Genomic DNA, 27,827 nt, shown 5'->3' with positions numbered 1-27,827 from the left:
GCAGGTGGTTTTCAGTTCACTTAAACAGCTAACGAAAGTGCTGGGCTTGTAAGTTATAAACTGTCTTCAGCTTTTACTGCTTTGCAAGCCAGGGAAGAAGGCTAAAGAGGTAACACAAGACGCTGAGAACAATTTTGAATAGAACAGAACAGAATAGAACAGAACACAGTAACTCCCCTTGGAAGGGACCCACAACAATCTATGTCAGCTGCTTGTCCTCCTGAAGTGTTATGCATATTATAATGTAGTCTTGCAGGTAATTACAGAGGAGCCGACATGCAAGGAAGAGTAAGTGATCAGTTCTACAGGGAGCTCACAACATATTGCAGGAATTACATGCTCAAACGATGTGGCCAGTGAACCTGCAGTGCCAAGGCGGCTTATTTAAAAAACCAAACCCCAACTAGAAAAAAAACAACCAAACAAAAGGCAAAAAGTGCTTTCATTAAAAATTGAATAAAAGAGCAAGTCATTCAGTCAGTCATTCTTCAAGGATAACTTTATTCTGGGCAGGACATTCGACACAGAAGGAATGAAACAAGCATATAGAATGTTTCTGAACAAAAATGCTGAATAAACAAGAACCATTATTTCTTCCCATCTCTGAAAATTCTACCCCCTTCTTCCATATTAAGTTCAAAAATGTTCTTTCAGTATGTTTTCCTGCTCACATTATGGAACATCCTGCTCATATTAACAGCCACATGAGGTACAGGAACACCATGGGAGTGGGTTTTCTGACTTTTTTTCTTTTCTTGTTAACATCATGGCACTTACACACCACTTTCTGGAAAATCTGGATTACAGGGGTGAATGAATCCACTGTCAGACTCCTATATTATTTGTTATGCCTAAGCCTGAGAAAATGTAAACAGTACAATTCTAGAAACATTTTCCACAAAGATGCTGCTAAATATTAAAGCACAAAGTAGTAGGTTACATATCATAAATTCTCAGATATGCTGCTTGGCCAGACTTCAGTATATAAAGACTTCCATCTTTTCCATATCTGTATTGCACAGAGACAGCATGGTAAAATACATAAACTCAGCTCCATCCTGCTCAAAAAGAACTTTTCCAGCTTCAGTAAGAATTTGCTTGAGTGAAGGACACAGCCATTACATACAGCTAATTTTCTGTCTTACTAAGTTAAAACTAGCTGTGATTCTGAATGTCAAGATTATTAGCTTTTTTTTTTCCAAATAAAGGGCTTTAACTTAGGAAAGGAGACATATAAAAAAAAAAAAAAAGAAAATTAGTAGTACAAGTTATTTTTCTAATCTTTTCACTGGACTAAATAAACCTGAATGCTATAGTCAAAAGAATCACTGACAGTCTAATAAAGGTTCAGAGATTACAGGCCAGGCTCAGATTCATCCTGTGTTACTTGAATCTCACAGATTTGTCTCTGTCCTTAGTGGACAGACTCGGGTATCTCCAGAACGTTAGTATATTCTCAATTGAGACAGATTTCCTTAGACATGACTCTCACTCAACAGGCGTGAGTCACCTCACAACAAAGGAGCTCACACTTAGGTATGATGAATCCAGGCATCAGCTGCCTGTTCTCATGACTTGTCTCCTTCCAATCATAGGAACCGTGTGTACAGACCAGACTACTTAAATATCCTACTTAGGTCTAGGGATACTGGGATCGGTTTAGGGTGTTCATTCTTGAGACAAATTACTTGGTGATGAAATAAATTAATTGATATGCAGACATAAATACAGGTATTTATTTCCACCAAAAGAAACAACTATCTTTCCAGTTCTATCACAAATATACATATTTCCTTTTCCACTTACCCACAGACACCCATCAGTGTGTGCTTTAGAAATCAAATGGCTGCTTTAGTGGTAAGCACTGGCATCACTGCTGTGGAAGCAGTCAGGTATGGAGTCAGTACTTGCTAGGCCCACATAACAGAGCAGCAGGACACAGATGTCTTTGGCAAGTGTAAGTCTTACATGCACACTTTTGCTCCCTGTTTGTCTTGAACTGTCTCACTATGGGCTGAGCCCATAAAAGATAACAGTGATCAGTATTCCCTGTGGTTCCCCCTGTAGCACTGAGCCAGAAGCCTACCCTAGGGTACAGTTTCCTCAAAATCCCACACGTTCCCCATGGGAAGCACTGAGAAGGTCAGAATCTGTTCTCAGTCTCAAGACCACAGCAGCTGCTCCATGTGTGCTGGCAGATCCCATGGAGAGGATCTTGCTGACACACAAGCCATTCACTTCCTGTGGGAAACTAAGAACTGTACCAGCTCTGATCCCTTTAGGCTGGATTTAAGTCTCATAAATAAACAATTTTCCTGAGCTGATCAGACAATGAGCTCAGAAAGATGAGCATTTCTGCACACTTCTGCAGAGAGATGCATTTTCTCAGCACAGTTCAGCTTTGGCAGCACTGCTCCACAACACACCTACGGAAGGTGTTCTCCCACAGCACTGAACAGTTTCATCTTTCTTCTGTATAAGGAGGTGCAGGAACAGCAGTGCTGAGTGCTAATGGCTGGACTCTGGCACTCCTTTCCAGAGCAGAACTAAACCAGATTATGAGGCTATTTTCTCTAGAACTTGACATAAATCATACTCTCATAAACTGAGTTAAACTGCTCTTCAAAGAACTGTATCAATTTCAGTGAAATCAACCACATGTTTTACAACATTTTCATAACAGGACCACATAAGATCTCATTTTTTCCTGTAGAGCCTCTGGGCCTAATTCATGGAAGCTGACATTCTTCACATTGTAAACGAAGATGTATTGAGTGAAGAAGAACTGAGTATAAACATAAGTAACGTTAGACTGGCTCATCTCCTCTGGGTTGTTTTGGTTTATTGGTTTTTTTCCCCTTAAGTGATTTAAAACAGCAACAATCTAAAACAGTTCTGAAAAGTAAGTCAGCTGCAAAGATCTTGTTTCCTTAAACTATGTTGCTGGCATATCATTCATATTTTGTTACTCTGAAACCAGTTTTATTAGTTTTATTAATTTATTAATTGTTCATACGGTCTTTAATACGTCTTCAGATTTTACATTTGCAACAAAAGAAAAAGAAGAAACAGAATTTGTTTTTTCTCCTTAGAAATCATTAGACCATTTACATTAACTTAACAGAGGTAGGTCCACATTCTATTTCATAGTGAACAATGCCAAAGAAAAACTTTTAAGCAGGAAAAGGGAATACTGTGTCAGAAAACAGATCTATAGAATAGTATTTACCCTTTGCCAAACAAGAGTCCTCAGATTTGGCAAACTTGAATAGCAGTCCAACAAAAAATCTTCTAAAGGCAGAAATAAATTTAAAAAGAAAAAGGTGCCTCCCACTATCTTTCAGCAGTTTCTCAGTGACTGCGAAGGAGAGTTTATACTGTTAAGTCACTCACTCCTCTGATGTCGGTATGAAGCAATGAGCACAGGACAACAGAAGTGTGGCACTGAGACATGGCATCACTTGAAATTACAAAGCCTCATAAACTTCAGAAAATGTCTAATGAATGCCCCTTCCTCAGTACTTCTCCTTAACTGCAATATTGCACCACAGTTTTTTTATCCATTTCTATAAAAAAGTTTAATCTGATAAAAAAGATAAATTTTTTAGAATTTCATTATAAAAATTTGCTGTATAAAAATGCCAAATTCCCTAAGCCTTATATACAAAATGTATCGCTTTCAAGAAAATAACTGGACCCAAGTATATAACAAAACATTTCTATACAAAAAGTACAAGATTGCATTCAGATTAATGCAAACAAGTAAAAAAAAAACCCTTCAAAATGTCTCATTCATGGAAGATCTGCTCCTTTTAAATGTACAGGTATATAAACCAGTGTGAAATGGTCTCACGTTGGCCACCATTTCGTGGGAAGCACGCAGTGGTCAGAGGGTATTTCCCAGGTCACCGGTGAGCGCCGTACTTCGCAGACCAGTCAACGCGCCCATGGATCGGCTCCGCTGCCGGCGGGAAAGGCATTAACCTTGGCGAGCTTTTGGTAGGTGAGCTGAACGATGGCCAGCCAAGAAGGGGTCTGACTGATGTCAGAGATGCAAAATCTAAAGGATAAAAAATTCTGTGAGAGCTGTCCATACTGAACAACAACTGGGTGCAGGTCCAGATCATTACTTCTTCAGGAGATAAGTCTGCTTTTTTAACAAAGTTTGTTGATGTGAAACAACAGTGGATCCAATCCCTAAAACTTTATCAGACAAAGAGTATTTACATCACTGATTTGACAAGTGTGAATTCTGAGCCAGCTCTCACACCAACATCTAGGTCCCATTGAAATAAGCTGTAGATAAACCCACATATTTAATAAAAAAAAGTAAACACAAACCAAATCCTTCTCCATATGAAGTTCTGCAAGGTTACACACAACACTTCCAGGCAGTCATATATGACAAATAAAATAAAGCAAAGATAAGCAGTTCAGTGCTGCATACATACAGCATTACTGGAGTGCTGACCAGGGGACAAAGAGAAGTTTAGTACAGGACTTACCAGAAGATGGATCCACAACTGGTGCTAACTGAACCCTCTGCCCAGCAGAACCTACTTCCTTCTTCACAAATGAAGGGGCATAAGCACTCGTTAGACCGCTTGATCCTATGGGCCCTGAAAGAAATGGCAAGGAACACCTGAACACATTGCATCTCCCATACTGACAACAGGTGACAAAGGTGTGCCCTGAGGGATCATGTTCATGACCAAGACTGATCATGGACTGAACAAAATAAGAACTTAATTGAAGGCACTTGAAATCCACAGTTTCTGCATTCAGGAGACTGTCAGTATCAGACTGCATTACAGATGAATGGAAAACAGGTACAAATTGTACCCTGTCAGGGAAAATGGCAATTCTCCCTGACATCTCAGCTTTTTCACGTTTCTCAAGGTTTTCAGAGCTTAGCATTTCAGTTAGAATTATCTTGCTTTCTGCAACTATATGCTAAGAATGTATCGACTCTTGGTTTCTATGTACTGATTCTGGGGCTTTGGTGCTACACAAAGTACACAAAGTCTGTGTGGTATAGATTCACATCTCAAATTTTGAAAGCCAGCTACAAAACTTGTCCCTAAGATAAGCAGGAACAGACTTAACTGATCTGTAGGATAAGCAGTCTAGAGTTATAGCACAGAGGGACACTAAACAAGATATCATGCACAGAGTAGAGCCATCACATGTGTCTAAGCTGTACTAGAGCAGTGCCAAAGTCTATTGTGGGAAACAATGGTAATAAAATAAAAAAAGAGAAAAATCTAATGGCATCCTATGCTGCTACAAAAGAAGCAAAAACTTCTAAAAGAGCCAGGAAGGAGATGTGCTACATATATAAAGGTTCTCATGTAGTTTAGCTATTTACAGTGTCCTCCCATCTTGAAAGCTTAAAGAACAATTTTCTGATTAAATTACATTCAAAACTTTAAGTTGTTGTTTGGGGTTTTTTTTAACCCGAGTTTCTAGAGGCCCAAAATGTTTCTGTGGGCCAAGACCCAACACAAACTTTGGCAATAAAACACTTTCAAAACACCAATAAGAAGTATAGCACTGCAGAACTGTATCACATGAAAACCTGAAAGCCACAGTTTAGAAAGGAAATACAACCTAAAAACATCAACATGTTATCAACATGTTATATCTAATAAAAACTAATGTAAAACTCTACAAATTAATTACTTCAACTCAAACAACAGTGATTAAATACCTGAAATACCAAATGCCAAAAAAAACCTGAAGAAGAAAAATGGAAGAGTTTTGCTTTTTGTCTGAATTTTTAAAACTATAATTACTACATTATTTTAAACAACATCAATTGAAAGACATAATGATAGATATTCTTTTCTTAATTCATGTAGCGAGAGTGGTGTCTATGGCTAGTTCAATTTATACCAGCTTTCTCCTGTAATGACAGCCATTTATGCACCAGGTGGACTAAAATGGAAACCAGAAAACATGACTTAAAGAAACTGAAGAGGGAAACTGAAAACAACATGAAGTATTTCAGGTTAAACAGACCTAAGCTGTCCAGCCTTCTATGAATGGGGTACTTCACAGTTGTGAGGATTCATTAGAAGAAATAGTTGTATTTCAGTTTAAGGCAGTCTCCCACAGAAGACTGCTCATAACTGATTTTAACACATAGACGAGACAGAGTTAGCAGGTATCATGGGAGCTGACAACCTTTTGGAAATGGATGACTCCAAAACACACTGGTGGGGAATTGCACAAACATCACTTATTATCATTTCTCAAGAGTCTTAGGCACACCTTCTTACCTGAATTCATCCTGTTGGTAGTACTTCCTCCCAAACCAAAAGCTTTCCCAGACAAGCCAGAACTGGGCCACTGATTAGATGGAACAGACTCTTTGTTTGAAGTGGAGACTATGCTATTCCTGGTGCTTATTCCTGTATTACAAAAATGCAAAGATTACTTCACTAAGATCCCTGTTGCAACACAGGCCTGCAATCATTCCACCTGATGCACAATCTTAGAGCAGATGTCTGGCTCAACTTAACCAAAACCTCTCCCTCTCAATGACTCTCTGAGTCACTCTCCAACCCCTCGTAACACAGGAATGCTGTAACTGTAGCCACAGACCCTAATCCTGCAAACAGCACAATGTAAGTAGTTTCACTAGCATCAACGGTTGCTTGTATCACAGGAGAGGATCCTGACATCAAGGCCATGAATATTCTCACGTCACAGGAAGTGAACCTTGCTATGTACATGAAATCTGTGCTTCCTATAAAAGCCTAACAGGGACAAGATAATCTAAGAGGCAATAGTGGCAATTCCATTTCTCACAGTACTGTATTCTTGTTTGGTGTCTCTACTGAAACCTCAGATTAAGCAAACAGTTTGCACTACTGCAGTTCAGATGACACTATTTGTATTTAACATGAATCCCATTTTTAAGCAGTGTATCTATCATTCAAGGATACACTCACAATTTCTGATATGGCTAAAGCAGTCTTGGAATCAATGTGTTCTACAATCTCCTCTAGTAAAATAATTTCAGCTACTGAAACTCTGAGACAATTTGAAAGTCAATTAATAGTTTCAGGAAAAAAGACTGAGTTTGCTGTCACAATACCTTCTAGTTTACTTAATTAATTTTGAAGCAGTAGTACTACAAGTGACTAAATAGCTAACACTACCTTTATGAATAGAAATTATGAGAAAGAATGCACTTAAATTCATCTAATTTTAAATACTGGCAGACATGCTGTCTGCCTTCTCTACTTCATCCTGCCCCAGCACTGGTGTCAGTATAGCAGAGGCTATCATGAAGACAGGCATGTAATTCTCTATAGAGACGTGGATCTTAACTCCAAACAACAGCAAAGCATAATCTCACTACTAGTTCCCCTGTTGTTCATGGTGTTATACGCTCAGGAGGCAAACATGTGGCACTTCTTTTCCAGTCTAGAAGACCAGTCTTTTCAGGGAGACAGGGATGTTTGGCACATATACAGACATTTTCTAATGCACTTCCAAGTATAAGAGTATCCATCAGGAGGAAGAAGTACCAACAGTCCTGTCCCCTTGTTTGTAAGCAGCACTTCTCAGTTGCTAGACTACTAGAATGTAGTTTGTGTCATGGCCATCTACATTAGGAAAGCTCTTTCTCTCCTCATGTTCTTTGAGCAGTAAGCCCCCTCCACAAGGTAAAAGGAAAAGAGGTAATGTACCAATGACTATTTCATAATTCTGTTGGAATTGCAGGAAGAAAAGGAAAGTATTTTTTACTAACCAGGTCGATACCTAGAATGGTTTAAGTAGTGTTGCTTTGCTGCAGAAACTTGCAATGTCGGAGTGTCCTGCCGCAAAAAGGTCGCATGGGAAGTTCGTGCAGTGCTGCCAGAGCCTACAGCATCCAAAGGCTTTAGGTCCAAAATGCTTTCAAATCTGTAATTCAAAAATTGGTACATACAGTCCAATTCTTACAGTATATTTATTCACAGCTGACTTTCTCAACTTCACCCTATCACCAGAAATCATTTTTTTATAATGTGTTTGCTACACCATAAACACATACACAACAGGGAATATTATCACCCTAAAGTCATACAAGTGCCCCTGAAAATCAGATGTGTGCTTCTAGTTCCCTTATATACTGCTTTTAAAGTTTGTATAAATCACTTAGAAAATTTTTCTCTTCTGTACACCATCCATGGAAACTGCAGCTTAGACTTGTCCGAAACAGTTTATATGCATGGAATATGTCAAAATGGCCCACGTGCAAAAATCGTAAGTACGTATTCAAAAATTATCTTGGAGAGATTTAAGACAGTTATCATTTTCAGTGGGGGAAAAAAAAAGAACACAAAATTGTATAGATATACATTTTTAGATACAAAGAAAGCATAAAGAGCAACATTACTAAGAAAGAGGAAAATGCCAAAGTAATAGACCAAATAGCACATACACATAAAAACCCCCTTACCTACAAAGAGTTTCATCATTCTGCTTCTTCTTGTTTTTCAAGTCCATTCTCATGATGGAAGAGTTGAAATCAAGGTCTTCCAAGTCATCCCAGTCTTCAGAACTCTTAACTGTCCTGGGAAGATGTCCCCATCTTCGCCTAGGTTTCGGCTTAAGTTCACTGTTTACATTCTCAGACCCAGCAGATGTTTTCTGTTATAAAGATTGAACAAACGCACATTCTTAGGCCACAAATTAGGTGACAGGAACAGAGGACCTTTTTTTCTCTATCTCAAAGAGTAATAGTAGTAGTAGAGCTGTAGTAACACAGTCTTCAATGTCCATTAAACATGCTAAGAACACAGTCTGTAATCTGCTGACATTATGTATCTTCTGCCTTGTCCTGTAATAAAGCATCTTGAACTGACAGAAGAAGAAATTTCTTGGGTCTCAATTCCAATTATATTCATATTTCACTATGTACCTCCCAAACCACTACCTTATACTAAATCTTTACTTCTAGACCCATGTTGGGAGTACAGAACTGCATGAACACTTACATTTCCACAAACCTTTGTCTACACATTTAATTTTTTTTTTCCCTTGCAAGACAGCACAGGTACAAATTTGTGTCCCTTCAGTCATCCATACTCAGCAGTATGTTTCGACTTTGTGTGACACTGGGCAGTACAGATCCTGCTTATGACCGATCCTGTAGCAGCATTCACACTGTCTGCTCTCATCACCTACTTTATGAATTCAGTCTCTTCATAAGCAGACAGAAAGGGTACATTCTCATGCTGCAAGAAGAATCTGTTGTTTTCCATGTCCAGCATGGAAGACCAAAGAGACTATTACTCTCAGTCAATAAACTGGATGCCTTAAATGCATGAAGGCAATAGTCTCCTTTCCCTCATTTCAATACTATTTAGCTTAATAGTTTTCTCTCTGGCATCAATCCCATTAATATTTTGAACAGTGTACATCCTTTTTACTGAAATGAGTGAATATGAAATATGAAATCAGTGTCATCCTGTAAGTGGTGTTTTACAACAAAGGGAAGCACAAAATGGTTCTAAAACGAGAAATTGACTTGCTTGTTTCACAGCAACTGGATTTAGATTTCAAGAGGAACTTCCAGTTTCTAGAAAAAAGCTGGAATGTTGGAACCATTTCTTAATTCCACTCACTGTCCTTTTAGTGAGGTACAAAAACCTTGAAAGAGAACAAGAAACAGAAACAGATGGAAAAAGGCAGTATATCAGAAAGCTATCTTATGCTAGATGGACTTTTACCTGCTGAGGAACCTTGCTGTGAAGTGCAGGCAGAAGAACATGGTTAGATTTGTCCTCCTGTAAGTAGTTACTGTGCTCAGTCCCAGAATTGTCTGTCTTACATGCATACACCACACGCTGAGAAGACTGGCTTTGTTGAAAAGGCCTTGACAAAATTCGGGCATGAGGTTTTGGAGCGGGTTGTGCTGGAGGGACAGGCTTAATAACCAGAGATGATTTATTATGCAGTTCCTTTTGTTTTCCCAGCTCCTGAATGCCCAGGGCATGCCCAACCTGGAAGTATGAGTATCGAAGTGCCTGAAGAGTAATAAAAATGTTAGGCTTAGAAAACCAAAGTTTTTCATTTACCCTAGCCCAATGTGTCAGTACAAATTTAATTTCCTTTTTTTTCTGGAGTAGGAAACAGCAGAAGACCCACCTCTCAACACTAGATTCCAGTGAGCACAATCCACTTCAAAAAAATACTGGAGAAGTTTCAAGACATATTGAGTGGACTAGTACAGAAGGAAAGGTTCTGCAGAATTAAGATAGCTAACCAGATATATAGCATCTAAAGGCATGTTTCATTACGTGCTGTCTCTTCACATGTGCATGTGCAAACACATCCCCCTCATCATTATAGATTCAGGGAGCAAAACTCAATGATGCCAAGAGACATCCCATCTCTTCCATTCTCCATTTCCAAGACTGAATTAAGTGAAAGAAATACAACGTTTATGGAAATTAGCCTTTACCTTTTCCGACAAGTTAGTAAAGTTAGTTAGTAAAAGTACTTTTATGCTTACAAGTAATTAGGAAGTTGTCATTAAAGGCAATTAATCTATCTCACTGTTTCAGGCATACTCATCTTCCCTTCCCCAAGACCTCTTACTGCAAAAAGTGTCTATGAGCTCAGATTCCTCATACGGTAAAACATTTGTTAATGCTCTTAAAACTGTTATAGTCAGTGTTTTTTTGTTCTTCATTACCTTTGAGAGCTCCTAATCTATTTCACTTTTTAACTGTTTAAATTAGATTTCAAGCTTTTTACTGCAATTTGTACTGAAGGTCTAATTGAATCACAAAGGTTTGGCTATGGCCCTTGAAGACAAGTGTCAGATTTGAATCCAGAATCACATCTGTTTTCCAAAAGGTGCCCTGCTCATTGTATTAGTTGAGTACTACCCAAAACCAGTGGCTACCACCACTATATGTGCAATACTGATGACCTGGCAATGCTTATGTACAGGATGTTGAAATGCATCTGCAACGCACTTGAGCTGAGGCTGCCCTGCAAAAGCAAACCTTATCCAGGCAACACTGGGCTGGAGGTACAGAGAGTGAGGTGGACTGCCAGCTGGCTGAAAGACCAGGCCCAAAGGGTGGCAATCAGTGGAACAATCAGTGAACAAAGTCTTGGTCGGAGGCCAGGACTATCTGTGCTCTCCAGAGGTCAATATTGGGGCAATAGTGTTGCAACACCTCCATTAATGATGTCACTGGTGGTGCAGAGTGCACCCTCAGCAAGTCTGCTGATGTGACAAGTGCAAGCAGGGGCTGACACACTGGTTGGTTGTGCTGCCACCCTGCGAGACTTCAGCAGGTTGGTGAAAGGCGTTGACAGGAACCTCATCAAGTTAACTAGGATAAATACCAAGTCCTGGGAAAGAATCACCATATGCACCAGTACATGCTGGGGTCAACTACCTGGAAAGTAGCTTTGCAGGAAAGGACCTGGTAGACACCAAGTTGAGAAGGGCTACCATACACACCCTTGCTGCAAATAAGACTAATTCCTGGGCTGCCTGAACAGGAGTGTTGCCAGGAGACCAAGAGTGGTGATCTTTCCCCTCTGTTCAGCACAGATGAGGCCATGCCTGGACTGTTATGTCCAGTTCTGGCCTCCCCAGCAGCAGAGAGATGGACATAGTGGAGAGAGTCCAACAAAGGGCCACAAAGGTGATTAAGGGACTGGAGTATCTCCCATATGAGCAAAGACAGAGAGCTGAGACTGTTCAGCCTGGAGAAGAGAAGGTTCTTGAGGATCTTACCAAAGTACAGTAAATTCACGAATACAAGCCGCACTGACTATAAGCCGCATCTCTGGGTGTTGGCAAATATTTCGGTTTTTGTCCATAAATAAGCCGCACCTGAATATAAGCCGCTCTGTCGTTCGCAGCGAGGACCCGCGTGCAATTAGTAACAGAACCGCAGGAGGGCGGGGTTTACTGGCTGAGCTAAGGCTGTGCAGGCTCGGCCTGCTAGGGGCTGCTGACGGGGCCAGGTGGCCCAGCCTGGCGCTGCCGCTCGGGGCCGGCCGCCGCTGCCACTGGGCTCGGTCACCCCGGGTCGGCGCTGCCCCGCGGTGGCAGGCAGGGACGGAGCTTCCCCCGCTCCTACGGCAGCGGCGGCGGGCGGGCACGGAGCTTTCCCGCACCTGTGGCGCCGGCGGCGGGCCCGGACAAAGCACCCCGCCTCCTCCCCGAGCCGCAGCAATGGCTGCGCGGGGCTCCCGTCGGCTCCCCGAGACGCGGCAATGGCGGCGCCCCCCCCCCCCCCCGTCCTCCCCGGGCCGCGGCAATGATGGCGCAGGGCCCCCGTCGGCTCCCAGAGCCGCGGCAATGATGGCGCGGGCCCCCCCCCCCGCCGTCTCTCCCCTGGGCTGCGGCAGAGGAGGGAAGAAGAGAGCTCTCCCGCCTCTCTCCCCGCCCCCTGTGCTGCCTGCAGGGAGCCAGGGCAACACGGTAACACTGTAACAATCGCGGAATGCCGGCTTTTACTGGCAGGTGCTTGGCTCGGCGCCCTGGCTGGCATGTCTGGGGTTGTAAATGTCAGAAAATTATTCACATATTAGCCGCCCCCGACTATTAGCCGCACTTCCGGGTTTCCACCAAAATTTTTGTCAAATTGCTGAGGTTTGTATTCGTGAAATTACTGTATGCAAAAAACCGAAGGGAAAGTGCAAAGAAGACTGAGTCTCTTCAGTGACAATGGGCACAAACTGAAACACAGGAAGCTCCTTCTGAGCATCAAGAAACACTTTTACTCTGAGAGTAACAGAACACTGGCACAGGTTGCCTACGGCAAGGTGGCTGAACCAGATTCCAGTCATTCTGTGGCACACCACAATGAAAGAACAGCATCACAGCCTTCAGCCATACATCCTACTTTCACTCTGCTGCTATTCACAATGACTGGATTATGCTTAATTCAAGTGTATTGTGCATTTACATGCTGCAGTCACATCTTTGATGACTGAGCACATACCCCAAGGAGTTGATGTTTCATGCAAAAGACTGATTACTCTCTCTTAATTACCCTCCTTTGTCCTGTAAATTTTTCTTGAATTTTCCTCTTCTCCCTTCTAAGAACTGCACCCCTGAGTAACTACTAAATGTCCCTTGCAGTAAAAGAAAAAAATCACAAGCAGAGAAAACAAAATCGAACCTGACTCGCTGTTGGCCGCTTTTTGGGGTCCCACTGCAGCATGTCTCTCATGAGCTGCACCGCTTCACTGCTAGCATTAGGTATGAGAGTTTTCAGGTTGTTAGGTACACACTGAGGCCAGCGAAAATTCATGGAAGCTGAAAGCTGGTAGCCTTCAGGCCAGTCGTTCTGGAAGAATGAGATTTCCAAATACAAAAGTAGTTCAGCTGTAAAGTATCAGTGCCTAAGTACACCAGCACATACTCTATCAGTAAAGACCATAGACTGTGTCCAGCTTACTCTGGTCTTACATTGAGAATTCCACTAAAAATCTTCACCTCAAATCTCTGGTGAGAGGTGAGTTTTGCTGTACATCTGACAGAGTCATGGGCACAAAAGGAATCAGGAGATAGGAATCTTGCCATGATCCCAGTTTTTAGCCTCTTAAACCATAGGTTTATATGTAATGTGTAAGAGAAAATTAAATTCCCACCTAATGAAATCACATTCTAAGGACTTTGTTTGCTGCGCAGGGGTCAATTTCCCTTCAGTGTGTCAGCTTTTATAGCATAATTAATGCACAGAAATGCTTACTGAACAGAAAATAAGTTTAAATTTAGTTTATTATATCTGAGATCATTATGATAAATTAACAGTAAGCAGGAACATTTATTACTTTTATACTTATTGCTGCCGTGCCATTGTGCATTGTAGAATAACTCCAGGATTACTGCAGTCTGGACTACCATTTCAGTTACCTTTTTTGGTGTCCCTAAGACTTGGCAAATTTTGAATATAGTATCAATTTCACTGGCGCCTGGGAAGAGAGGCCTCAGCGTGTAAACTTCTGCCATTATGCAACCAACAGCCCAAATATCTATTGGAGAACTATAGCAGGTAGATCTCAGAAGTACTTCAGGAGCCCTGTACCTGCAGAGGAAAGGAAGAAAAGGAAATGCCAACAATCTACAGAATTCAGACATACATGAAATCGTTCACCTCTTCATTCTTTGCTATTAAGAGTAAACATTCTTTAAAAACCTCCTCTCCTGTATGCAGACTTTTTTCTTTTTTTGACTAAAACTACATAAGCTTCTGTATACTCTCTTACACCTTCCTGACACACAGCAATCCTAGCACACTCCCACCTGCCTTACCACACTCCTGCTCTGCTCCTGTGATGCTGCTATCTGTAAACTGTCTTGCACTAGCTGAATTACATCAAACTTAAATAAAAGCTTCACAACAAGGAGGCATCAAAAGCAGTACAACAGTCAGCACAAATTCAGTACTGTACTACCTTCGATTTCAAGTTCCTATAACGTAGGTGAGTACTAGGTACTTACCATCTTGTGGATACATAATCAGTGTAAGGAGGTCGAGATCGGATTTCTCGGGCTAAGCCAAAATCTGCAATTTTCACAAGTTCTGGTCCCATGCAAAGCAGGTTTTCAGGTTTCAAGTCCCTGTGAAAGAACCCTGAAATGCAAATGAAATAGTGATGTGGATTGCAATGTCACTTACAGCTGTATCCTTTATTTTCCAACTAGATTGTTTTGCTTTAGTTCTTAGCATTGAAGCTCGAATAGCACCACACGGACATCAAAGTCCTATGTGATCAGCAGAGCTGATCAGTAAAGTGTTGTTCAGTTAGATTGTGAAGAACAGTATACACAAGTTGGCTATCTTGTAACAATTCAGAGCATTTATTCAGACAGCTCTCTTTCAAGTGACACTTCTGTAACATAAAAAAATTTCCACCATTTCAATGCTAGTTTCATTCTAACTGGAAACTGTCCAATAAAGTTAACAGTTAGTTACACAGAATGGTATTTTAAACAGAACATAAATTAAAATGAGGGGGATTTTTTGCACTTTGAACTTCTTTTTAAATCTGAGAACATAATCTGCAAGCACTCAGCTACTCAACACCACGTAAGAGGATCTCAGAGTATTTTTTTTAGTGCTCCCTACATCCAGCAAAAAACTGATCAGGAATGAACAACTGGTGAGAGCTCTTTTAATACAAACTAAAGAAGAGGGCTGGTGTATCACTGACTAATGTCTCTGAACTTTGCTTCCACCACTAGCCCAGAAATCTTGCCCTTATTCTTCTTCCTTGCAAGCATCTGAATCATTGTTCTAGATACACCTCCCTCTGTAGTACCTAAGCAAAGCTCTCCCAGCTCCTTTTCAGAGACTCCAATCTGCTTACTTTTTCCATGGCTTTGGTATGTTCCCACAGAGAATGGAGTGAACATCGACATAGGATGTCTCTACATTGCCCAGTATAACTAGATTAGCTTTTGTTTGTTAGATTAATGTATAACAGCACTGAAGACCTAGTGCTGTAGGTATCTAACCAAGGGACTGCATCCTTCTAGGGATGTTGAGTTGATATTCTGGTGCTGGCTTAAACTACTGCTTCTTTGTGAAAGGCAGCAGGCAAAGCAATCAAGGCTGTTCTTAGCATTTAGTACAATCACTTCCGTATTTTGCTGCACAGGCATGCACCAGCAGAATGCTTGTGAGGCAATTTATTTCATGACAAACTTGCAAAAAGAGCAATCTGTTGTGTACTCAAATACAAAAAGATGCTTAAGAGTTCAGATGGACAAAGAAGGTAAGAAGTTTACTTGACAAGCATTTCTATGCTACACAGAAGCAGAACAGAGAAAAACAGAGAGGGAAAAAATGTTAATGTGATTTTTTCCAAAACTGTTGCAGAGAGAATTTTGGGACACTCAATTTTACACTGTGAGCCACAGTATCATCACAACGATCCTGTTGGGTTTGCCAAACATTTCCAGGTATTCTCAACTACAGATTTGCAACATCTTGGCAGAAATACAAGTCTAACGTGGTAGCAGGTTAGTGAAAAGGACAGTTTTGACATACAACTGCTCAGTCTTCACAGCTATAGTAAGTTAAATAGCAATAAAAGCTGTTCTGAAAGGCTGTGATCCATTTGACAATTTATTGAAAAAAGCTGGCTTAGATTTTTGCAAATCAATCATAATATTTTTCTGTTTTTACATACTATGTAGAAGTATGTCACCAAAACAGATGGGAATTTATAGTTAGGTTTCAGACGAGTACCTAAGCCCCATTAGAAGAGTGAATAAAGTCACTAGCTGGAAAGTATTTTGCAAAACACAGTTAAATGTGTTCTTCAAGTGAACTGTATTGCTGCTCTTTACAAGCATTTCACTTTCAGGACTTTGGCCACTGATGTCAGTTCAGAAGAGGGTCATCCCTTCTGATAACCCAGAGAGCTGCCCAGCAACAGACCCCACAGTATATCTAGCAGAATTGCAAAGGTCATGAAGCTCTTGTTACAATAAGGCATTTGTTCTGAGATTTTTTTCATTAGTTAGGGAGTTTTTGTTACTACTGGCTGGTACATCAGCTTTAGCTTTTATCATTGTTGTAAATATTAGTTGGAAGCCCATGCAACAAAAGCTGCTTGTCAGTTGGACTTAATTACTTTAAATGGATCTTATAGACAATGTGTATTTTATTCAGTATCTGTGTGTTCCTTGAGAAAAGAGTAATTTCTTCTTTATTCTCAGTCTCAGGGGACCTTTCAATCTATCAAGAAATGTGTTCATTAATATCCAAAGAGTTTGAGAGAGGCCAGCTGCCAGACTGAGAAAGTGGAAATCTACAGAAAAAGAACAGAATGAAGTATTAGGCAACTATAAAATACAGCTGTTTTCAGCAATCCAAATCTCTCATACAGAGCCATTCTTTTGATCATTCCTTCTACTAAAGTTATTAATGTAATTGATTGTGCATTAATCAGAGAACTTAAACACTGTCTCTAATTCAGAATGTTTATAGCTAAAACATAACCTACCATGCTTATGAATAAATGCAAGCCCTTGCAGGATCTGATACATAATATTCCTAACTGTAGACTCAGGGAACAGTTTGTTTCTGTGGAATAAAAGGGAAAAAATAATATTAATGATTAAATTCATACATTAGCTTATGCTATCTAACAAACCAAAGATAAAAGGTAGCAATGACAAACAAAACTGCTAGTCAGTTTTTCATATTTGCCTACTTTCTTTTCTAGCTACAGAAGAAATTCTTATTTCCCCTACAGTCCCTTGGCACAAAACTGGCTATTTAACTAAGAACTAAGGAAATAAATCACATTCTTAAAGGTTTGACTTACTCAATGTTTAACAAGTCCATGGCCTAGCTAAACTGCAGAGAGCATGATGCAAAGCATACTTTTAGAGACATCTGGACTTTTTGTTATCATAAGGAAGGATATCAAGCATTTCTGTGAAATTCCCAAAGATAATTGGTTTCTGTTATAGTCTTGAACCATTTCTTCAAAGTTCATTATTTCATATGTATGTCTGTATATATATAATTACACATAATTATATATCCATATATATGTGCCCAATTAAATTACAGTTTTCTATACCTGTGCATAAATGCTTAAAAAGGTATTTTATGAGGCATTCACATAGACATATTATAACAATAACCTTTGTAAAACCAAGGAAGATTATTGTCATCTGCCAGGCTGATTACTGTCATCTGCCAGGCTGATACTATGGTCCATAGAGAAAAGTAATTCAAAGCCAGAAATTTTCCCCTCAGTTATCCTCTGGCGGATATTATCATGGCCCAAAGGCTAAAATTAAGACATTACTAATGCTCCAGCAAATACCAAAAAGCTAGATTTTATTCAGAATGCTGACAAATGAAACAAGCAGTCTTTGGTCATGTCAGCTCACATTGCAAGGAAATGCAATTCCTGGAAGCAATTCAAAATTTGACACCTCTTGATTACTGTTCCAATTACTTTTTATTTGTTTATCTGAGGAAGGCAGGAAAGAAGAGGTGGTGATACAACTCTCTTACAAAAAAGCACCACTGGAGTACTTAGCAATCAGAAGTTCTAGGTCCAATGCTTCCTCAGTGTGAGGACTGTTAAAAGCCCACAGTTCAAATATCTCAAGAGCACCCTACTCCCCTGCCACACTAATCTAGGACAAGACAGTGGAATATGGCTGGGATATGCTCAAAGGTGACAGTCACAGTTCCTGCTGTAGCCTGCAGCTTTAAGCTATAGTGATCCAAGCCTAAACAAATGATCCGAAGTCCTTCCAACAGTATCAGGGGTGTAAAAACCACATTACACAAGTAATTAATTATATAATGAATGGGGGATGCTGTTACATACCTCTCTTTCATTAACTGATAAAGATTTTCCTTCATGTATTCAAACACGAAATACAGATGATCATTTTCCCTGATAACTTCCTTCAGCTTTACCACATTGGCATGGTTTAATTTCTTCAAAGACTAGAAACAGAAAATGGAGTTACAAACAAGATTTTACAAGGGTCTTAATATAATGAAGAAGAAGAAAAAAAAAGACACCAACTTATTTCACTGTTGCAGAAGGATTAACTTCAAAAACTCTTTGGTGTCTTAAATAATCAGACAGCTCTGAGAAAAAAGACCAGATCTCCAAGTATTACCACATACATATACAGTCTATGCAGCAATTTAACGTGCTGGTCATCCTAAAGCCAGCTATCTGCTATCACTGTAAACACCAAAACAATTGCATTTTCTCTGTAAGAAACTTCCTAATGGCAGAATTCACACTCTTCTTGCACCTGCACTGGCAACAGTCAGGTTAGAGTCAAGACTAAAAACAACCCTGGAAAGTCTTCCTTGGTATTGTTGGATTAACCTTTGTGGGCAGCTGAACTTGTTCAGCCCTCCAAGTGGGATGGGGAAAATAATCAGAACGGCAGAAAGTGAGACAACTGATAGGCTGAGATACAGAGTTCAATGCAAAAGCAGAAGTCACGCATACAAGCAAAGCAAAATAAGGAATTCATTCACTGTTTCCCATGGGTAGGCAAGTGCTCAGCCACCTCCAGTACAGCAGGGCTCCATCACATGTAATGGCTACTTGGGAATTAAATGCCATCACTCTGAAGGTATCTACTTCCTCCTCCTTCCCCCAGCTTTTGTTGCTCGGCACATCATCACATGGGATGTCCCTCTGGTCAGCTGTCCTGGCTGTGTCCCCTCCCAGCCTTTTGCCCACCTTCAGCCTACCCACTGACAGGGAAGCATGAAAAACAGAGGAGGGCTGAGGTTGTGAAAGCACTGCTCAACAATAACTAAAACATGCCTGTGTTGTCAGGACTGGTTTGGTCAGAAATCTAAAACACAGACCTATAGAAGCTGCTATGAAAAAAACTGACTCTACCCTAGCCAAAACTAGCAAACTTGGGTATTCCTTCTCTTCTCTTTAGATTTTCAGTGTATTCAACACCCATTTACACAAAGTACCATTAGAAAAATTACCTAGGTTTCCTGCATGTTTTCAGTGCTGACTATAAATTAAGGAGGTCCTTAGAGCCTACCCCCAATGTTTCACTGCCATCCAAATTACACACTAAATATCTGTCCCCAAGCCAACTATAGAGAAAAAATTGCACGTACAAAAGTTAATGCTGCACAAAGAGCATGTGTTCTCAAGCTCTGAAAAGCAAACACCAATCAACACCAGGTGTTGTGACCGGAATGCTCTCACTCACACACACCTCACTTCAGGGAGGAAGCAGCTCCCTACAATCAACTAATTTTTGTAAGAGTACAGAATTTCAATAAGTATTTTTATAACACTACCAATAATCCCTTCCAATGCAGAGTCAGGAAACAGAACTGTAATGTCATATGCTACAGCCCACTTTGGGAGTAGTGTTTTGACAGAAGAGTTGTAAAGAATTTGATGTTATCTCCAAATCTGACAGTGATTGTCTAACTTGAAGTCAACCATTGAACAAAACAAGTACCTTAACCTCTCGAAGGTTCATGCACTCCTCCCAGGAATAAAACTTTCTCTTCATTCTACAAGAGTAGAGAGGAAAATAATGACTAATGCATTGAAAACATCAGCTGTTCTTATAACCAAAAGTCTCTGCATCTTAAAATTCAGCTCTTCCATTGAAACCCAAAATGTTAGCTCCTTTGTCAAAAACCTTTACATCTCTAGACACAGTATAGTCAAGTTGTTTCACTAGAATACACACACAAATAGAATTACAGTCAAATAATAACTACTATTACACAGGATTGTATTTTTCTGTATATATATCTTGCTGAAAATAATTCAGAGCCTTCAACAAGCCCAGACATGCTATTTTTTTTTTATTCTGGTATAACAATGTGGTGGAGGACAGTCTAACTGGTAAAAAAGAACAAGGGTAGTTTTGACAATTATGAACAACTACAAGGAATGTTTTGAAACAAATCAAATGAAGATCCAATCATTTCATTGGGTCTCCAATTTTATAATATTTTCCTTGTCCCTCTTCTCTGTATTTTGATTTCTCTGCAATTTTAGTACCTTGCTGTATTTCCACATTTTCCTTTGTCCACTGCTCCTCATGTTTCTCCTTCCCTTGCAAGGTGCATCTATCATGCCAACTGCTTTTCAGATTCTGCATTCCCCTTCAAGCTTATAAGCAGCTCTGCTCTAATAGAAACAAACTGTGTGGCATTCTCGTAAGCCATATTGTAACTCTGAGCACAGTATTTGTTTTAATGTATGGTCCTGTGTATCCATACACATTTTGATTACCACTCAGTTCCTTGAGTGGTAACCCTATGCTTTAGGAACCAAAAAGGATGAATGCTCACACAAAGATGCACACAGAAGATCACAGATTAAAACTTTTAAAAATGCTCAGCTGTGTAGAGTGTGGATTTCAGAAGGAGTTAGGCACTCTCTGAATATCTGAGCCTTCACCTTTAATGATAATTCAGTATTACTTAATATTGTAGCAAGTTTCCACTTAAGCTAAGAGAATACTTCTGGCTTGTTCTGACTTTTCTGAGATTTTCCTATACTGCAAACTGAAAATTAAAGGTACTTCTGGCAAGGTCTGATAGAGGCAAATTACCCCCAGCACAGGGGATTTAGAAAGTTGATAAAGCCACCTATTGACTGCTCATGCAAAACAGCATTGTACTGAAAGGTCTTTTGACAAGTCTGTCCCTTGTCATGGTCATGGTCGGTATTTCAGGAAGGTGCCTGCAATGCTTTACAGCGGTCTCTCACCATAGTTAGGACAAACAAGCCATTTACAAGCTAAGGTCACTGCTGAAGCAGAAGAGAAAATCAAGTGAATTTCTCAAAGAATTTCAAGAAAGTCTTGAGCTGAAAAGACCAATATGTAATAGCATATAAGATACAGATAATGGGCAATGAGATCAGTTGCATTAATTATCACTGCAGTATTAATAGTCCATTGAAAATTAGACTAGAAAATATATGTTCCATGTAAGCAGCAGTGAAAGGGCTGAAGATTCCAAAGCAGTATTGCAGAATACTCTAAATAATACACAAAACACGTTTGACTGCACAGAGCAGTAAAGTGCTGTTACATAATCCTATATATTTCACCCTCTTTATCTCCTGTTGAGGCTTTGGAAGATACAAGGAACTTTTCATGCTGCCCAAATACAACTTCATATTAAAAAGCTTCATGGAATGTCAAGTACTCAAACCAGCATGATCAAGTTGATGTGGAACTAGAAAGGAAAAAACTGGACTATGCATTATTAAGTAATGTATAAAAACACTTACTTTTTAATGGCTATTAGCTCTCCAGATTCAATGCTTCTCCCTAGGAGAACAGAGCCGTAGGTCCCATCACCAAGCTGTCTGATAGTTTTGTACCTATTCATGATGAGGATACTTCAGCTGCAAGCACATTTCAGTCCTTGGCATTTCCTGTGTTTTTTCTCCTCCGAGTGTAACCAGTTCTTTCTGTGGCAGCATAAATATAGAGCACTCAGGACAGTGTGAACAGTTGCAGGAATCATGTTTTCAAGACTTAGCCTTTGGTCTGAAAGCACAGAACACAATCCATTTGATTTCTGTACTCTTCTGAGACAGTTTGTTTGCAGACTCCGCTCTCCTCCAAGAGAACAGCCCCTGTCAGCCATACACAAACACTTGTCCTGACCTCTCACCAGAAAAGGCCAGCCTGTATCTGGACATGACTGGGTATAATCCCCAAAGCCACTCCTATGCTAAAGCTAGACCTACCTTCCAGCAAGCTTGCAGGCAGCCCTGATGGGAGACACTATTGCTAAGTCACAGGATAAAATCTCACTGTCTGGAAAAAACAGTCTGTTACCAGAAAAAATGAAGCTTTACAATACAATAGGAGTTTATCTGTTCTAGTAGATTTTTTAGGCATGTAAGTCACCATCTTACAAGTCACACTGCCATCAGTTAAACCAACATCTGGAATTTCCATATGGTCCTATGTGAGAGGGCATAGCCATATGCATTTCTTTAAACAAAGTGTGAAGAGGAAGAATATTACAGATAAGACCAAATGTATTTCACTACAGTAACTCTAAGCGTGAATCAGTCTCTAGAAGTAGCAGCTGCATCTGATTATCTATCTGATCTTTTGTTGTGGGTTGGAAGGCACCTTAAAAATCACCTAGTTCCAACCCCTGTGCCATGGGCTGAGACACCTTCCTGTACCCAGGCTGCTCAAAGACTGACCCAGTCATCCCCATCCAGGGATGGGGAATCTATCCACATAATCTCTACTGGATAATAAAGCAAAAAACTTCTTGTTTCTAGTTTAACATAATTGTTGCTGGTATTCCCTCCACTACAATTTAGAAAAAAATGTAAGCTATTCTATGTAAACTAACCATACAACTGAAATGAAACAGAATTCCCCTAAAATCAAGGTTTGATCACTGCCTTCTGTTACTCTTTACCTCTTAAAAAGACAATGAAATTTATGGCTTGTGACTTTACCTTCTGTAACGTGTATTTTAGCTGCATTTCCATAATTTCTCTTGTAGTAGCCCTATACCTCCCTTATTTCAAAAAGCAGTATTATGATCTCAGAAATAATGTGACTGTGTTACTGGAAGTGTGAACTGACACCAATGCAGAACCACAATCCTGTAGATGCAAGATGTTGTGAACATCCTTTATTTTCCACCTTCTCAGACTACTAGCCTTACCAATACTGATACAGGAATAAAGAACTTTTGACAATCTGCCCCTTGTGCAGTCTGCCTCTAAATCTATCTCAGACACCAGGTAGTGACTCAGGCAAGAGGAACTACCCTCTAGCAGTACCTGTTTCTTTCCACACATTCACTACAACATAGAACCAGGACTGAGCACCTTATACTAAAGACCTAATCCCACATTTTGTACTACTTGCCAAGGAACACAGAGCCTGTCTGTAACAACAGTAGCTTGGAGTACCAGTTCCTTTTTGGCTAGTTTTCACTTTGCAAACCTGAATAGCATGAAGCTATGTTCAGTGGTCTGCATCCAGGTTATAAAGCTTTAACCTGCTTACTCCAACTTCTGGATTGCAACTCAGAAGCCTTTATTCAGATCCTTGGCCACAAGACTTCAAACAATGACAACATCTTGCACGTTCTCCTAGTCTGAAAATCTAAATTAATATCCAAACGATTTTTTAATTTCAAATCAACAGAGATGAGACTTGTGGACTTTTCTGCACATACTGTCCTGACAAGAGAGTTCTGAAACTGTGATCCTAACAGCTGTGATGTCTTAAAATTAACAGAATCCTATGCTGCCCCAGAATTACCATTCACATATCCCTTTCAGGAACTGAAGAGCAGAGGAGCACGCTCGTCTCATATTTTATAACCACAGCAAAACCAAAAATGTTTAACACTATTAGCAATAATCACCAATGGCTGGATAGACTGTTTGTCTGATATCTCTTGAACAGATGAAGTGGTGAACCTAACTGCTTATTCCTTACTGAGGATACTAATTTTTACAAAACTTGTATAAAATTACCTTTGCAATTCCAGCTCTGGTGTGAAATGTGACCAAAACAGACCAATTGAAATATTTTTGAGGAATAAAAGTGAGTAGAGCAAAAAAAACCCCAGAAAACCCCAAACCCCCAAAACAACAGACCCCCAAAAAGAACAAAACCCCCCAAATCCAAAACAAAAAACAAAACACCAAAAAAAACCCAACCAAATCAAACAAAACCTCCAAAACCCCAACCAACAACAGTTTTTAAAAAACCCAAACATACAAAACAAAACAAAGAAAACCCCAAATCCCAACAACCAATGAAACAAAAAACAACAACAATTAAAAAAATAAAAAAACCAAACCAGTCAGAAACCACTTATTTCAATAAGTAATCCCTGCTAAAAAAACATGCCAGGATGCGCAGAAGTTAACCCAGCTCCCATGGAAGCATAACCCACCTGTGTGAAAACCCACTGACAAAACCTAGATTAAGTCTTCTCTGGTTAACTCAAGTTCAACAAGAAATGGTGCTGATTAACAGTGAGGTTGTTTTAAAAATTTACTTTACTGGGCCTTCAGACAGTTTTGTCTGAGTCCCACTGACATCACTGAAAAGAGCATGAGTCTCCGACAAGCAGTCTGCAGCCCTACAACATATATCATCCAATCTAAAAATACAATTACGTAAATTGACATCGTCACCAGGATGTAAATACAAACCGCAAAAATATCTTGAAGTAAAAGGTGTGTTGATGTTAAAGTGTAAAATGTAAACCCCTTATTTTCATCATGTTGTAGCACTGCGTTCAGACGTTACCTCACCTATACACTTTTTTCCCCGCAGAAATCAGTTATGAAGCCTTTAACACCAAGCCTAATTCAATGTATGGAGAGTACTTTTCTGACTAAGTGCAACTCAAACCTACTATTTCGCTTATGAACCCCTTAAATACGTATCCACTCCTGTTTGAAGTGCTGAACCGCCGAGAACTGAAAGCGAAACTGGCTCACAGCTGAGAAACGCAGTCCGTAAACAAACAGCATGTGCCTTTTAAAACTTGTCGTGCGCTGTGGCACTTACTCGAAGGTATTACTAGCAGGGAGCAGCGAGAAAGGCGCGGTTCAAAGCCGTGGGTGTCCATGGGTGCGGTGCCAGCGGCTGCCGCGTTTGTTACGCAGGGCTCTGGGGGTGCCCCGCGAGCTACACACCAAGGCAGGGACGTGTATGCGATGGCGGGCCCGCCGCTCAGGCCACGTCCCGGCTCCTGCCCGGCCTTCGCGCTGCCGCGGCGCCCGATCCCCAGCCTCGGCCCCTGTACACTCGAGTGCCCCGTTCCCGTTCCTCGCTGTATGGGAACGCGGGTCCCCGGGCCCATGCCCGTACCCATGCCCGGGGGGACTCACCGCGGACGCGTCTCGCCGCTCCGGCCCGGCCTGCGGACAGGCCCTGAATGGCGGCGCCGCGGTCCCGCCGCCCCGCGGAGCAGCTGCGGCCCAGAGCGGCGCCGCTCGGGCCTCGCTCGGCCCATGGCGCGGCCCCGGCCCCCGCGCCCCCGGCCCGGCCCGGCCCGCCGGGGCTCCCCGCGGGGGGACAGCGCCCCACGACTGCGGTCGGGGCAGCCGCGCCGGGCCCCTCGCAGAGGGGGCGCTGAGCTAGGTTTTAACGAGAAAAAAACAAACCAGACCATCTCTGGAGCATCTCTCTTAGGAGACTGCGAGAGCTGAGTCTGTTCAATCTGGAGAAGACTGGGAGTGGATTTCGCCAATGCGTAGAAATATCTCAAAGGTGGGTCCCAAGAAGATGGTGCCAAACTCTTTCAAGTGGTGCCCAGTGACAACATGAGGACCAATAACTATAAACAGAAACACCTGAGGTTCCACTAACCATGAGGAACTTCTATACATGGAGAGTGGCAGAACACTGGGACAGTTTGCCCAGGGAGGTCGTGAAGTCTCCTGTCCGGAGACATTGAAAACCGTGGAGGTGTTCCTGTGTAACCTGGTTCCAGCTCCAGGTGACCCTGCCTTGGCAGGAGGGTTGGTCCAGATGACTTTCAGAGGTCCTTACCGACCCTAACAGTTTGTGAGTCTGTGAAAACAAAACCCAGCCGAACAAACACAAACCCCACAATGATGGTGGGCCCTCTCTCACATCTCAGAGTTTAAACAACAAAACTAGAACGCAGAAATACCAAACTGTGAACAAATGGGAAAAATTTCGACATTTTAAGTGCTGCTAGGTGGGCCTGTGCCTTCCTCACCCAAGCACCAGCAGCTCAGACTGGCTCTGACAGGGTCAGCCTAAAACAGAGCAGGAAGGGCAGAAAAAGGGAAACATGAAACAAAAAATTGTTCAAAAACAATTGATTATCAGGACTATAATAGTGATTCAGGAAGTGTCAGCTTCTTTTTAAACTTCATCCCTTAGGTTTTGGAAGTAAAGCATACAGTTAATTCCCAGGGTTTGGAAAGGCAGGGTGAGCTGGTGCTATAATTTAGGAGTACAGTGCAGGACAAGACATTCATTTGCTAAAACAGGTGTGGGGGAAAACAAAGCTCTGGGTGCCTCCCCCAGCCCATCTAGTCAGAAGCTTATCTTTGTATTTACATGAATATATAATAAAGATGCAAATTGCCTCCAACAGAGAGGCATGATTCTCAGTGAAGCCAGGAGGAGCAATGTACGTAAGATTTCTGCTTTCAGCTATCCATGTTACATCCCACGTGCATAATCACAATTAGCACTCAGCCCAGCAACAGCCACAGGACATTATTTTTCTGTTGTTACAGGCTTAATTCCCCAAAGAATCAGAATTATTTGGACTTGAAGTGACCTTAAAAATCATCTAATTTCAACTCCCCTGCCATGGGCAGGGATGCCTTTCGCTACACCAGGTTGCTCAGACCCCCGCCCAAACTGGCCGTGAACCCTGCCGGGGATAGGGGATCCACAGCTTCTCAGGGCAACCTGTGCCGGTGCCCCTCCACACTCACAGCAAAGGAGTTTTTACTAATGTGTAACGGGTAATATCGAAGAAGAGGCACACCCAGGTAGGAGAAAAGCAGCTATGACTCCAGCTCCAAACGAGAAGCAGCACTAACAACACCCAGTTGTAGCCATCAGCACCCATCTCAAAGCCTTAGGTGGCCGTGCCGTGTCATCCCAATTGCTCACACAGTCCCCCAGCAGCACCCGCTCCCCTCTGCTCGGCACCACCTCCGGCTGCCCGGCCAGGGACCGGCGCCCGGCCTGTCGGGCAGCCCCCCTGGCTCTCTCCTCTCCACAGAGCAGCTCTACAATCACTGCAGCTGAAATCCACTGCCGATGCCGGCTCCCACAGCCCTCGCATCCCCATTCCTGCTCCCGCTGCCCGAGCCTGGGTGCTCACCTACCCCTCCAGAGAAGCCACACGCCTCCTCATCCTCCTCCTGAAAACCCTCAGGGCAGCAGACATGCACGAAGGTTCACAAATCCATACACGTGGTTTCCTTCTGGAACAAAAAGACTGTGATACGCTATAAAAACATCGGTTTAGTCCAATTTCAGAAAACCTGACGAGGCGTGTGCTGACAGCACACTGAACTGGACGAGCAAATGACCAGGGCCACGAGATTCAATGGCCTCGGCACCGCTGTGATCTCCACAGCCACGGTACTGAGCGCTGTCCCGTTACCCCGTCGGCAATTCGTGCCAGGATCCCGGCCTGACCGCAGTCACTGCGGAAATCGCCGCTCCCGGACATCGCCGCTTTGCCTCGGCTCCCGCCCCTGGGATCGCGCCTGCCGGGATTCCCACTCACGGAGACTACAGTTCCCGGCAGCCTTTGCACTGCCGCCCTTCCCGTCGTGTG

General features: G+C 41.7%; 1 protein-coding gene across 7 annotated transcripts; it reads right to left on the bottom strand.

Moving 5' to 3' along the window:
* Positions 1-481: 481 nt before the first annotated feature.
* On the bottom strand, positions 482-27,806 carry CILK1 (ciliogenesis associated kinase 1). 7 transcript variants are annotated; one of them, XM_033055210.2, is made up of 14 exons: positions 27,366-27,806; positions 21,775-22,036; positions 19,979-20,033; positions 18,343-18,464; positions 16,993-17,072; positions 14,480-14,612; positions 13,892-14,063; positions 13,155-13,322; positions 9,729-10,025; positions 8,456-8,646; positions 7,763-7,917; positions 6,282-6,413; positions 4,506-4,619; positions 482-4,060 (listed from the first exon to the last, which is right to left on the bottom strand). In XM_033055210.2, the coding sequence occupies exons 2-14, from the start codon at positions 21,873-21,875 to the stop codon at positions 3,906-3,908; spliced, it is 1,875 nt and encodes a 624-aa protein (XP_032911101.1). In that variant the 5' UTR covers positions 21,876-22,036; positions 27,366-27,806; the 3' UTR covers positions 482-3,905. The 7 variants fall into 7 exon arrangements, with proteins under 7 accessions (XP_032911101.1, XP_032911102.1, XP_032911096.1 ...); XM_033055211.2 differs by having other exon boundaries at positions 21,775-21,957; XM_033055205.2 differs by having other exon boundaries at positions 27,370-27,806.
* Between the last annotated feature and the right edge of the window lie 21 nt (positions 27,807-27,827).

This window comes from Catharus ustulatus, chromosome 3 (assembly GCF_009819885.2).
Source record: "Catharus ustulatus isolate bCatUst1 chromosome 3, bCatUst1.pri.v2, whole genome shotgun sequence".
Lineage (NCBI taxonomy): Eukaryota > Metazoa > Chordata > Aves > Passeriformes > Turdidae > Catharus > Catharus ustulatus.
This window is presented reverse-complemented; position numbering and strand designations above follow the sequence as displayed.

What these genes read in the sequence shown, in the direction of transcription:
- CILK1 (XM_033055210.2), bottom strand. Translation starts at nt 21,875, where the DNA reads ATGAATAGGTACAAAACTATCAGACAGCTTGGTGATGGGACCTACGGC. An exon ending in CCATTCTAGGTATCGACCTG is followed by an intron (nt 6,414 to 7,762) that starts GTTAGTAAAAAA and finishes TTTGTAATACAG; the next exon opens with GAATAAGCACCAGGAATAGC. An exon ending in AGTTGTGGATCCATCTTCTG is followed by an intron (nt 4,061 to 4,505) that starts GTAAGTCCTGTA and finishes TTTATCCTTTAG; the next exon opens with ATTTTGCATCTCTGACATCA.